Consider the following 14,436-nt stretch of genomic DNA (forward strand, 5'->3'; position numbering starts at 1 on the left):
AGTGTGTTTCAGAGAAATATCAAAAATATATAACATTTTGCTATAAATATTTTTAACAAAGGAGACTTCAAAGCATGGATCCGTCAGTGAATACGAAAGATTAGTTACAAAAATTTGTACATATTACATGTGCGTGCGATATTGATATAATAGCATATCAATGATACGTAAATCGTATGTATAGGTCGTGTTGAATTGTACAGACGACTTTAAGATCCCCTCAATAGCAAGAGAGACTTTCCTTCGTGATTGAGAGACCGCAAGTTTCTTTGCTAAGTTGAGATCTCTCGCCGGGCCTCCGGTATCACGCAAAAATGTGTGCCACGCTACTGATATCCGTCAAGAGATGCGCACGTAAGTGCCACTTTTGCATTAGCACTAATTCGAATGACCGTAGCATTTCCTGATTGTCGAAATATTTCCTTGAAGATCGGTTAGGAAATTGTGGCGATGTACAATCGATAATGAGAGATAAAATTATTTCTTTCGGCAGCGAAGTGGATGGATAATAGGGGGACTTATCCGGATCGTTAATTTTATCACGGGAATCCATGCAAATTAGTCTTGTCAGTGATTCGGATCCGATTGTGATGGGGGGGGGGGGGGTTACGCGTACTCTATTATTACGCTATCTTTAGGATGTATTCAAAATAGCGACGACTCGCAGTAGAAGGGCAGACGTGCGCCAGAGAGAACAGCGCGCTTTACTCGTCGTCACATGTATTTACATATACATGCACTCGCGCACACGTCAGCGGTTCTCAACTCTTGTCAGTTTTCCATTTGAAACGACGCAGTTTCATAAGCAGCGATCATAAACGAGCGAATCGTGGAGCGTTCCGGAGACGCTCCAACTTTGAGAATCTGAATAAAGTCGATACACATATATAAGTGTATAATTTTCTCCTTGTTTTTATGAGATTCGTGATCTGCTGACACGATGCCAAGCGAGCGAACACTCTTTGAATTAATGGTACAAAAACACATTGCCAAATTGGATTGTTTACAAGCGTATTTGCATAGCTAAGCTGATTATGAGGCGAATTCAATAATGAATTCGGTGGTTATTTGTATTACGTTAAATATTATAGTGCATACTGACAAAAACTTTCTCAAGTGTCACTGATTTCGGGATAAAGGTTCTGTTTTGATTTTGCCTTTATCAGTAAAATATCCATGCTTCGGTGAAAATCCTCGAGCTTAATCATTTTAGAGATTTTATCTATTTGAAGGTAAATGATCCCTCTATGCGGAAAATTTGCTACATTTTCATTACTATGAATAATAAAATGATAAAATTTGATACATTACGAAAAGTGACTAGCAATCGCAGTTGCAAAGGCAATCAAAAGTTATTACTCTTTGATACGCTGTTTTCAAGTAGGAGGAATGTCATATTAAGAAATAAGAGCATATGAAGCGTTTTAATTTATTTATTTATATATAAACTATTAACAAAAAATAATAGTATCTTATAGAGAAAAAAGTATGGATTTTTTAAATGTAAACAAAAATAACAATTGCTTACTGATATTATGATAAGCTTTTTGACATACAGCACGATTACATAATAATATGATAATGTACCTTTTATCATATTGTTATTAATAGTAACGCAAATATAGCGGATTTTCCATCGAAGAGGTCATTCACCTCCACTAGAAAATCTTTAAAACGTTGAGATCGAGGATTTTCCCCGAAGTATGGATATTTTACTGATAAAAGCGAAATCAAAACCCGGAGTTTCACCCCGAAATTACAAAGTGACACTTGGGAAAGTTCTCTTGTGACAGCTGCAATACATAAAATTAGCAAAGTTAAGTGTAAAAGCATATACTGAGAGAAAAATGTACTAAATTTTAATAAATATTTGTTTGAATAGTACTAATACAACATTTATTTATGGAAAATAAATCAAATTAATGGTTCTTATACCAAATAAATATGTTTACATTTAGTAAATATTTAACTGGCACTATTCAAACAAATATTTATTAAAATTTAATACATTTTTTTTAGTGTATAAATATTTTAAATAATCAAATATCTGATATAATATTATCACATTATTTAACAGAATATATATAAGTATATTATTGATAATTATATTTTGACGGTTTAACAAAATTATGTTCAGATTTGCGTCTAGCTAAATTTTAGATACTGCAGCAAAATCGTTCCTTCGAATATCGAAATGTACATGATGTCGACAATCGAGGCACTCAATTACTTTTCATCGATAATTATTTAACTTAGACATACATATATATTTTTTTATCTTTGCATCTGAAATTTTAGACATTGAAGACTAATGGGCTTTCTACAATAACCTATTACTTAAGTTTAAGTTTTAAACTGTAAAAGATTGACAAATTACAGTCTCGAATGTGAAGAAAAATAATCAATTTCTTACGATTAAAGACTTAAAGCTTATTGTAGAAAGCCCATAAAAGATCGTGCGAGTTTCACGAGAGTTGCAACGATTTTCGTAAAAGAATCAAGGTTTTCAGGAGCGTTCTTAAGTTGAGAATCACTTGGCTTGTGAGAGCACACACAATGACCACCTGCGCGTGCGCGCGCGCGTACACGCAGCACACACGCGCAGTGGCATCGAGTGGATCAATAATTTTTGATACTCGCGTACGGGACATTCAAAATACGCGCTCGCGGCGCATGCAACGCAGTTACGTCGCGTCGCCGACGGCGGGGGTTGGGGAGACAAACGCGCGGAAGAAAAGCGCATGGAAAATGCTCCCGCGGATCGCAAGTGAGGAGAGATGATGCCTTCTTCACGCGGCAAGCGGAGTCAAGCGCGCGCGCGCAGCGCACACACACACACACACACCACACACACACACACACACACACACACACACACACACACATACACACACACATACACACGTAACACGTATACGCTCGGCAAAGTCGCGTCGAATAGCGGCGCTTCGCGTTCCGATGCGCTAGAGACACTCAGTCCGAGCGATCCGCCATTTTTAATCGATATAAGCGAACCTCGGCCGTGCGAGACTTAATAGAAAATCCGAGAAAATCCGAAGTAATATCGCGCGATTGTCGTGTAAATTTTTACATGCTTTTTACATATAGAGATATATGTTCAATCATATTTTCTGGAACACCCTCCGGCCACTAATAAAGATACACAACAGCATGTTTTATTAGAGGGTTTCTTTGTGTGAATTGTTAGATTAGATAGCAGATTGGCAATGCACGACGATGTGCTGCTAAAAGCCTCGTGCATTTCTGTATCCTTCATATTGTAAGATTCAACGAATAAATCTGGAGCATAAAGTACATTGTTTAATTCATAATGTCAAATTATACCTACACATAATTAGAGCGATTATTTAATTATTTCTACGGGTCACCATTGTTCCTATTCAATATGTCGTTAATCAAATTAAAGTAACGGAGTTGAATGATTTAATTGAAGAAAACGTTGTTAAATTTCAGTCAAATTTAATTTATTATTTATTACCGTAAGTGATATGGACGATGTTTACTTTGAATTAACTATAGAAATGAATTGATTTTGACACATATGAAAATGAAAAATAGCAATATTATTTAACTCAAAGGACTAGGTCATCATTATGTTCTTGTAATGTCCAACAGTGTAAATATAAAGTAAACGTATACCTAGATAAAATAATAAAGTCATAATAGTAATGATGATAATAATAATAAATAATAAAATAATAAATCATAATAATAAAATCAAGATACATCAGATAATAGTCATTTTAGGAAAATTATAATAGTGTTATTTAAAAATCACTGTTATGTCAAGAATTCATTACAAAATCATAAATGTATCGAATGATATCATGATGGTTTTTCCTAAAACAATTTTTATTGATGTCATTTGATTTTGTGTTCTACTGTTACTGATTACTGTTATTTGATTTCGAAAATGCCAAGATATTACGAATCTCTGCTCAAAGATGATTCGTAATGTCCCTTTTCTGGGACTTGTCAATCAACGGAAGCTGTTTAGCACGACTACAAATGTTCGTGGTTGAAAAGGCCTGAACGTTTTGTGAATGATTATACATTCTCTTTTAAATGCTCAACAGTCGAGAATGCTAACTACTTATTTCCGAGTGCGGAACTCGTCGCGCTAATTAAACACACATTTAACGTTACATTTTCACGCAGTGCGGTGCTTTAAAAATCGCATATAGGTTTTTAAAAAAGGTTTACTAAAAGATGCGTAAATGGAATATTTATTATTTTTAATAAATCTTTTTTTTTTGATGTTTCATTTTTTGCTATTGGATGTCAAAAGAGCAATGGCATCCAATCTGTTAAATTAAATAACATTTTGTTATTTTTAACTGCCATATGTGTCAAAATATGAATTATTAATTTCTGTGGTAGTTGCTAAATAAATAACATATTAACATATGCTTAGTAGTAATGCTTAGATAATAAACTAAATTTGAGTCAAACTTAATTTTTTAAAATTAAATTACTCATTCATTAGTTAAGACGTTAAGCTAATCAAAAAGTTAAGGTTCGATATATCATGGATATAATTTGACTAATCACTACAATCCCATTTTTCAAAAAATTATCAGTGCTGATACATTTATATCTTATGTATCTCAGCATGACTTGCTCTGTTTTAATGTATTTGACATTCTCTTTAATTTCCACGATGTAATAATTTTGGACATATTTTCGTTTCTGTTAACTATGACGATGACCCAAAAACGAGGGATCGAAACATTTAATTAATTTGTTATTCAATAAATTTGAATTAGCTCACGAACACGTAGTATTGATTATTCTCTAGAGCCTTTTATTATTCTTTTTTTAAATTGATTAACTCCATTGTGTGTTTTAGTTGAATTAACGACAAATGGAGTAGAAGTGTTTAAACTCAAATTGCATATAATTTGACATTATCAATTTAACAGTTTGCTCTTCCAAGATTGTACGGTAGAGTTTGCAGTTCCGTCTCTCGCGAGATAGAAAGATCCGGCCGTTTGGTTGCGCACCGTAGCGGTAACGCGTCGGAAATTATTCTCGGATGGCTTCCCGTTTAAGTCGGCAAGCCGTACGGAAATAATGTAGTCCCGCGCGGATGCGAAATCGCAGGTGACAGTAATGCTAAATTTGAATGAAGCGCGCGACCTCGCGCGAGATTTTTACGGATCGTCCGTCGTCATAACATAACAGATTGTTCGCGTGCGATATACGGTGAGAATTCTCTTATTGACGGAGAGAAAGAGATGGGCAGGGCAGGGAGTGAGAGGAAAATGGCGAGGACATGGGAGGAAAAGAAGGGGGAATTGTAGTAAGAGAGAGGGAGAAGAATGGTAGGAGAAGGTGAGAGGAGAGGGTGAGAGATTAAGATCGGTATGGCGGAATATAAAGAGCGCAGACAACGAAGTTCGATTTGGAGCTGCGAATTATACGCTAAGTAATTTTACGTAATCTTCATTAGACATCCGACCAATGTTACTTTCGTCATCATGGCGTCGTCGAGACTTCGTGTAATTTTATCATTAGCTGCAAAAAAAAAACAGCTTTGCAATTGTTATCAAATTCTTTACAATCTAATACAATTGATTTTGTCCTTAGTCCCTCACTGGATCTGATTATATAAATCAATCATTAAAAAATCTTACAACAGTCGCGAAGCTACTTTTTCTGCTGAACGTCGGACGTTATTTTCTATCAGAATCGTCCGTAATACGTCGATACATTCCTCCGGGGAGCAATGCGAACGTTTTGAAGCGGTAATCTGAGCACAAATCCGGAGCTGCAACAATCAAGTTAGGTACCTCAACGTACTTAACGATTTCGCGAAAAAGTTTCATTACTCCGATTCATCGCGTGGCAGGTCGACGCGGCCGAGGATCGAGGGTCGAGGGCCGATGAAGGGTGAGGACGGGAGGGACGGCGACGGTATATATGCGAACGCCGTGAACATCGCCCCGCTCCATCCGCGCGCCTCACCGTGCCACGCCGATCGTTCCGATCGCGGTGGCGGCGCAACGTTCGCGCTGCATACGGCGGGGGGAGGATGGTCGCTCGCGGGAACGGCCAGCCGAGCGAGCGGACCTATCGCTTCGCTATTCCGTGCGTTCTAGCGAAATAGCTTCGCGCTGAGACTGAGTCCGTTCTTCGTGTGCCCGGAAGCCGAGTGTAAGTCTGAAGAACGACGGTCGTTGTTGTTGCCGCTGCCGTTGTTTACGAAACCGCGTGTTCTGGCTATAATCGAAGGGTCGCCCGCGCGCGGCACTCCCCGCGGTGGCTCTTTTCTTCTTTTGCCTTTCGTCCCTGCGCGCCGCCACCGCCGCCGCTGTTACCCGTCTAACCTTTTTCGTGGAATTTACGCGGCTACGCCGATGCTACTGACGTTTGTTCGCGAATGTATCTCGCGGATAGGGGAGGGCAGGGGGGAGTACGTAGGATCCGACATCGACTGTCTCTTAATCGTCCCGAGTGACCCGATGTGTGACGCTCGGTTCGAGGTATGTTTTTTCTCGGCGAATAAAAAATTTTCCTATCACTCTTTCTCTCTTGCTCTCTCTTGCTCTTTCTCGCGACTATTCCATTCTCCGTGCTAGCATCTTTATCGTTTTTCTATTGCTATATATATATATATGTGTGTGTGTGTATATGTGTCTCTCTCTCTCTCTCGCGCGCGTGCTCGCTCTCTCTGTCTGTTTGGTGCTGCTCGCGCTTGGCACCTTCGCCTGCCTTCGCTGGAACTCCGCTTGTTCTCCTATCCGTGAAGTGCGTCGCGCGTTACCTCATACCAGCGTAAAGTTTGCTGCGATCCGCGCTACTCCGTTTTAAAACGGAGGCGCTCCGGAGCGTCGAGGTGGCATTTACAGACGTAAATAATGTCGCGTTATCAAACGATCGTACGTCGTCATTGTTGCGCAGTGTTTTCCCCCATCGTCGTCGTCGTTATCGGATCGAGTTAAGCACGGACTACGCGGGATGTTGTGTATGCGATATTTTGGGCATTGGATAAGCAGGGCCGTTGCGGTAATTGCGTCGTTTAGGTTAGGATCGTAACGTCTAGCTAACGGGTCTGCCTGCGGCTGGCTATAGACAACTTAGATTTAACCTTGAACGGATCTTGTACGCTCCTCTTTCTCGTTTTGCTGCTTTGAGGTGTTCCGATCGATAGCAACAGTGAGCTGTTGGAAAGAAGAGCGTTCAGTGTAGATTTACTTGGAACTGCGCTAGTTCTGCAATCACTGATAAAACGAGGATAAAAAGATAACCATTTTTTTGTGCTTGAAATCGATATTTTTATTTAGCTAGGATGTTTATTTTTATTGTCTCTATTTGATAAACTGAAGTGTTTTGCTTGGACGTTAAACTATTGTTTTTACATAGTCGTCAGTATACAAAGTATTTGACTGAATGAAATTTAAATGACAGATCCATTGACAAGTTTAAAGTGAATTGATTTTCACGTGAGATTTCTTTACAGATAAAATGCGTTGAAATGCGAAAAATTTAAATGAATTATGCTTTAGAATTGTAAATAAATAATAATTTTTTCTTCTTTTTTTATAATTCTAAATAATCTGTATTTTAACAAATATGTTAAAAAGTCTATTTGTTTTATCTTAGACATTTAATATCGAAACAAATTATATTAATAACTATTGAAAAGATCCGTTTAATATATTTTATCTATGGTAATTTTTACCGAGAAAGTTTTGCTTTAAATTTATTAAGCAACATGTTATTCAAATTTGATGTATTAAAAGTAAATATTACAAAGTTATGAATTACATTTTGTATCTTTCAGATCTCCACTGGCATGGAGCTAGGAGCGCACTGATAGCGTTAGTTTGCGAGGTACTACTTTGTTATATTTATATTTTCTATATTCTTTTCATTTTTTATAACTTTCTTAGACTTACGATTGCTAGAACAGTTTTAAAAATTATGATTTCTATGCATTTTTTGTATATGTATGTGTTCACAATTAATGATTTTTTTATATACAACTTTTATTTTTTATGTTAGAAAAAAGTATGTAAATATTTTCTGTTTAATTGTACATTTATATTGTAATTCTCTGCTTCTACATTTAATACTATATAATTATTTAAACTATGAAAGAAAAGTTTCTATGTATTATTCGTAAATGAATCTATTTTAATATAATAGGATGCAAATTTATAAATGTTTCAAATTACTTATAGATATATTTGTATTTTATGTACAGATCTTGGTTTCTATGCATTGCCTGCCAAAGAAGAACTGAGCCCAATGTTTCCACACAATTCTAGTTCACATGAGATTTCTACAGAAACAAATGCCTTCGTACAAAATTCCATGGTGAGTATTTATATACAAATTACAGATATATTTAGGCTAATAACTTTTTTATATCATATCATTTGTAAACTTACTTTAGTTAAAATGAATTATGCTTGTATTTTAACTTAAATGTCAAACTCTGAAAATTTAAAAATAAATTGATAAAAATAGTATTGAATACTATTTAATAAGACAATTTTAAATCTTTGTAGACATACATATGACGCATATGATGCTATTTATAGAAGTTTCATGTCTGAGATTAGTTGCATCATTTGTTATGAGTATCTAATTATCTGCATTTATATATGCAAATATTGTACTTTTTTTATATGATTTATTTGTTAATACTGTATATCACACATACGATTCTATCCATAATTATCACAATTATTAACTTTAATTTATCTTATCCTTATATGTAATATTATTTTAATTTTATGATTATATTATAGTTTATATGTTTGTTTATTGGTTTATCTTACACTGATTTACATTTTGAAGCAAACACATTTCTGCAAACAAACATAAACATGTCAGTTTTTTACGTGTTACAGGGGGATGTAGTAGTATTAGAGGAAAGCAGTCTGGATGGGGTGGGGGAAGGGGAAGGATCAGAGCACATTAGGTACTGTGATATCGAATCGATAGCAAACAGCAGCATGATGGCAGCACCTATTAGCCATCCCGAAGCTACCGCCGCCAATGACTTTTCAACCGTCCTGCTGAACCAAGCTGGTGAGTAAATAAAAAATATTTTAATGATATTTATAGCAATATGCCTGCTATATATACATAATTCTTATACTTATTCTTTGAATTTGTCTTATGTTTATTTAATATTTTAATATTAATATACATGAATAATTTTTTAAAATTATAAATTTACAATAATAAAAAGCTGAATAAAATTACATGCTCAGTTGATATTTATGAAGAAAATTTATATCAAAATCATGGATAGTTAAATAATTTAAATGTTTTTTATTTAAGTGTTATATTTACATTTTATACAATATTTTGTAAATGTTAGATTGTATAATTCAAATATTCTCTTACTAGTAATTCTCGGATTTAAAAATATACTTTCCAATAATATTCAAAAAGAGATATAAATATGTTGTGTTAAATATATATATGTACACATAATATATAAATAAATGCTTATATATTTAATATAAACATTGGGAATTCTGATACAAAATTACATTTACATGCGACTATTGTATTACCTAATTGCAGGTGAGTTCAACTCAACCGGCATAGGTAAGGCCTGCCAGTCAGTGGCGCCAGCAACCACAAAATACCCAACAAATCACCCTCAAATCTGCGATAATAATAATAAAATAAATAATCACAACAATGCAGAACATAATCATCACAAGTACAGAAAGCAAAACACACCGGGCTTGCTTGGTCTGCAGCTGGGCAGCTCCGCCAATAACTCTAAGTCTACTTGTAAGACATTAAGTGATAATAAGACTAGCTTTAGTACTGTATACATTAGGGTACATATAAGGGTAAGTGTAAATTTTGAAAGGGACGAAATGTGTTACACCGTTGGGGTACCTAGCCTAGTTAGGATACCCAAGTCTGATAGTCCCCAACGGTTGTTACACCTCCCTAACTCTGATGACAATTACTCCTTACTAGGGTCCTGCCTTGACCTAGGCGACAACAATAAATTTAAGGCTAATTTTAGTTATGTAAGTAATAACAACTCCAAGTCTGTGATATTGCTCAGCTCAACCAGTTACAGTAACCATTACCTCCTCTTTAGTGGTGGCTTTGACAAGATAGCTGCTGTTATCCCGGTACTTTGTATTAAAAGGGTCGATTCTACCACCACATCGAATAGAATGAAACTACTAGGTGATAAGTACGCCCTAGTTACCAGTTTTGCTCAGATCTCTAGACTGCTTGCAAACGATAGAATTCTGGATGATTCTAACTCCGACATCCGAGTTTCACTGAGCCGCCGAATAGTTCGACACCTCTTGGAATCGCATTTGAATGTCATCACTTTAGTACCGGTGTCTGTTCACGCTCAGAATTTCGCGATGTACGCCGCAAGTTCTTCCATTACGCTTATCGTTTCCAGAAACGAAGTAATTGACCACACTTTGCGATCTTTCCTGAAAAATCTCACACAATTATATGTACAATCTTCTATTTCTCCATTATGTAATGTCACTGTGACCGAGCTGATGCAACACATATGTGTTCCACTATTAATAATATGTAAAAGTAATTACAACGTTGGTAATAATTATAATGAATATTATAACGAGTACAGTAACGTTGGTAGTATTGAAGAAGAAATTAATATTAGTAATAATAATCCAGATGTTATCGGAGACATTGTTGACATCGCTGTGTGCTACAAGACTAGTGTAATGACTACTAATGTTAGGATCTTAGGGTCTCAAAATGATGGTATTAGTTGTACCGAAGCAACAATATATACTGTTGGTGCTCTTTTATTTCAGGATAACAATAAGCCTCTAAACACTTGTTTTAAGATTAATAGACATAGGGGATTGGTCACTACCGATCGCGAATCTAACTCTACCATTAAGTCTGTATTTAGGTCTAAGTTAAGCGATAAGTGTAGCAACGTTAAGTTTGAAACATCTCATGCCGCTCGACTTGACGAATCTGACAACAGTAAGCAAGTTAAGTTGACTGTCAACATTCCTATAATGACTACCTGCAAGCCTACGATGACGCTTACATGCCAATCAGCCACCGTCGCATCCCAAACAATTGTTGTACCTGTATCTCGGGCGGAGAGTCGCACGAACGACAATGAAATGCGATTGGAATATTTCAATATACTCCAAAATGACCAAATATGTATCCAATATATGTTGCTAAGTCATACAGATGATCTTAATAAGAATGACTTGTGTCGTTATGACGCAACTAAATTTAAAGATGCGCAAATTTATGCTATTGACAAGCTCAAGGCTACTACAACATCGAAAGATGACGCTCAGTTGACGATCAGCAAATATCACCGAGATACTCTTAAATACGACCAAAGTCGTAAAAATGATGACGATAATGCCATCATCTGCAACAGCAACGAAGATTTCTCTCTATCGACTACGATATGGCACTTCCTAAAGCAGTATGTGCGTGCATTAGTTTCTGATTGTCGAAGAATATACGAGACCAACAGAAACGAATATGAAGTTAATCGGCGTCGACTACGATCTATCTTGGATATCCTAATTCGCAAATCCTATGTCTCGGAATTGTATGAAAACTACAACGAGCCTATTGCAAGTTACAAGCAACGTTGGGGTATACCAATAGGACTGCGATTGGTAGGAGGTGGAGAGAGTTCCTTGAATAGTGGAGGAGCTGCAAATTGGGGAACAACACAAGCCACTACACCGAATAATAATAATACGAATCAGAGTGGATGGGGTGGTACACCCGGAAATCCACCTGGTAGTGCTAATGCGAACAATTGGGGCGGAAATACTGTCAATCGATCTGTTACTGGTAATCCAAATCAAAATCAAAATCAAGGACCACCTGGAAACCAAAATAATCCAGGTAAGAACATATATAATTGGAAGAAATTTTTAGAATTGATACATATCCAAAGTATTTACAAGTGTGTGTGTATGTGTATGTGTGTAATATAAATTTTTTATATTTAAATCAAATTACTTCATGTAAGAATTATATTTATATTTAACGTATTTAAAACTAGACAATTATTATTTAATAGAGTTTTTAAGGTATTAATATATTACAAAATAATATTAAAATATGTAACAAAATATATGGATATTTTGGATATGTATAGACATAAAAATAATATTTTGAAAATATTATTAAACATTGTTAAATATGATTTTTTAATTTAATTTTTATTTATTATTTATAAAAATAATTGTATTTCTTTTTGTATTTATTAGGTAATGTGAGTAAAGTTAATAATCCCAATCAACAATCGAATCAACAATCTGGTCCACCAACGTCTCAATCAAATAATCCTACCCAAGGGAATCAGAATAATAACCAATGGTCTCAGGGAAAGTCTAATAACCCAAGTGGTCTTGGGCAAAATCCATCAGTGCAAAATAATAATAGTAGTGGCGTTCAACAGCAGCAATCTTCAGGTTCAAGCGCGAACAATAATCAGTCCAATAATCCTACCCAAGGAGCTGTAAGCATTGGCAACACATCAACGACTAATAATCCGTCTACGAAGCAACAACTCGAACAACTCAATACAATGAGAGAAGCGCTTTTCAGTCACGATGGTTGGGGCTGTGTAAGTAAAATACAATATGTATGATTATATACATCTTAAAAGTATAACATTGAGATTATCTTTATTACTTGATAAAAGAAATAATTTTTCATGTGGAAGAATAGTAGTAGTATGCAGAATAAGTTTTCATAATGGTTTATTTCATGTAATATTTGATATGACTATCAATAATTGTGCAGCAAAATGTGAATCAAGATACAAATTGGGATGTTCCAACATCTCCTGAGCCAAGCATAACTAAGGATGGTGTACCGATATGGAAACCACCGGTGAACAACGGTACCGATTTATGGGAAGCGAATCTGCGTAATGGTGGACAGCCACCGCCTCAACAGCAAACAAAAACGCCATGGGGCCATACTCCCGCCACTAACATCGGTGGTACTTGGGGCGAAGATGACGAAACGTCAGATTCATCCAATATGTGGACCGGTGCACCAACGCAATCCCAGCCGAGCGCAGCTCAGTGGACTGGTGCTGCCGGTAATCAAGCCGGTATGTGGGGAGGTAGGCTAGTGAAGGCTGGAGATGCCAGATCTATATAGGCAAAATGTTCTTCAAAAATTTTTTATTTTGACTGAAAAATTTCCTTAATTTTTCTAATCTTATATTAGTTAATGTAATATGCCTGTTAGCGCACTGCTAACGTATTCTTTATGCGACTGTGTTCAGAAACCCGAGTCTCATTCAGTTGCCATAATACATTTATAGTAGATAATATAGAAGAGAAAATACTATTGTATACTACATGTTATGTCGTTCTCATTCTTACTATTTTTTAATTTTTTATTTTTAGCACAAGGAGATGTTACCTAAGTTTGTTAATATTTTTTTCACATTCTTTTTTGCTCTTTCTCTCTCTTTCTCTCTCTCTCTCTCTCTCTCTCTCTCTCTCTCTCTCTCTCTCTCTCATTATTTCTGCATTGAAAATCTAAACTTGAAATAGAAATTATTTTAAAATACAAATATGATAGTATATACAGTATAGTTGAAACTAAAAAAAATCTTCAAAAGTAACATTTTAATTAACATTCATATCTTGAAGTATAAAATAAATAAATAAAATAAATAATAACAGAAAAGTATTATTTATGTGATATATTTTAGAAGAAATCTATAAATGATGATAAAATAATATATTTATATATTTTGCATACTGTAATTTGATCGACATATTAGGGTATCCTGAACAAAGTTCCATATTCGTAGATTTTTTGAATTATATATAATTGGCCACAAAGTGTATGTCAGAACTTACACTTGTATTTGCGCAGTTGAACGTAATGCAAAATAATAAATTAATTATATTATTATGCTTTCGACACATTCAGCTGCGGTTTATGTTTAGTGTAAGTGTATGTTATATATTTGCCTGTTAAAATTGAATAGAGACACTCCGGCGTTCACAGAGCTTCAAAATAAAAACTGGGGGTATAGTTCAAGCGATTTTCATTTGATTTTGCACATTTATCTGCAAGTGCTATCAATTTCAAGCGATTTTTGCTATTATTATTTGAGAAAATGTTACGCTTTTTATATGGAAGTGCTATTATTAGATGCTTTCACCCTAAGCTAAATATGTGCATAGAATTAACAACAGTACAATATAAATACAATAATTTCTTTATCTATGTTCTTTCTTCATTTTTGTTTTATTATATGCTATTAATTATATGTCATATTAATTATTTATATAAAATTGTAAATGTTTATGCATCTGCATATAGTTATAATTGTGGATATAGAAAGTAACAAATTTAATTTATGTGATTTATTATATTTGTATAACAGAAAACTTGTTTTGACTGAACAATATC

The 14,436-nt window shown here is 35.1% G+C and overlaps 1 protein-coding gene across 6 annotated transcripts in view; it reads left to right on the forward strand.

Annotated features, from left to right (window-relative positions):
• gw (trinucleotide repeat containing adaptor protein gawky) overlaps positions 1–14,436 on the forward strand; it is a 65,608-nt gene that overhangs the window by 13,819 nt on the left and 37,353 nt on the right. For 3 of the 6 annotated variants that reach the window (XM_087414713.1, XM_087414707.1, XM_087414712.1), the window contains exons 2-7: positions 7,808–7,857; positions 8,231–8,343; positions 8,883–9,063; positions 9,568–11,892; positions 12,261–12,619; positions 12,799–13,114. In XM_087414713.1, coding sequence (XP_087270839.1) covers positions 8,275–8,343; positions 8,883–9,063; positions 9,568–11,892; positions 12,261–12,619; positions 12,799–13,114 — 3,250 coding nt within the window. In that variant the 5' untranslated portion in view covers positions 7,808–7,857; positions 8,231–8,274. Of the gene's footprint in view, positions 1–6,060; positions 6,178–6,211; positions 6,507–6,685; positions 7,047–7,807; positions 7,858–8,230; positions 8,344–8,882; positions 9,064–9,567; positions 11,893–12,260; positions 12,620–12,798; positions 13,115–14,436 lie in introns of those variants that run through there. The other 3 variants (XM_087414708.1, XM_087414710.1, XM_087414709.1) reach the window with 3 other exon arrangements.

The sequence above is a fragment of the Acromyrmex echinatior genome, chromosome 16, assembly GCF_024713525.1.
Source record: "Acromyrmex echinatior isolate Ae372 chromosome 16, ASM2471352v2, whole genome shotgun sequence".
Taxonomy (NCBI): Eukaryota; Metazoa; Arthropoda; class Insecta; order Hymenoptera; family Formicidae; genus Acromyrmex; species Acromyrmex echinatior.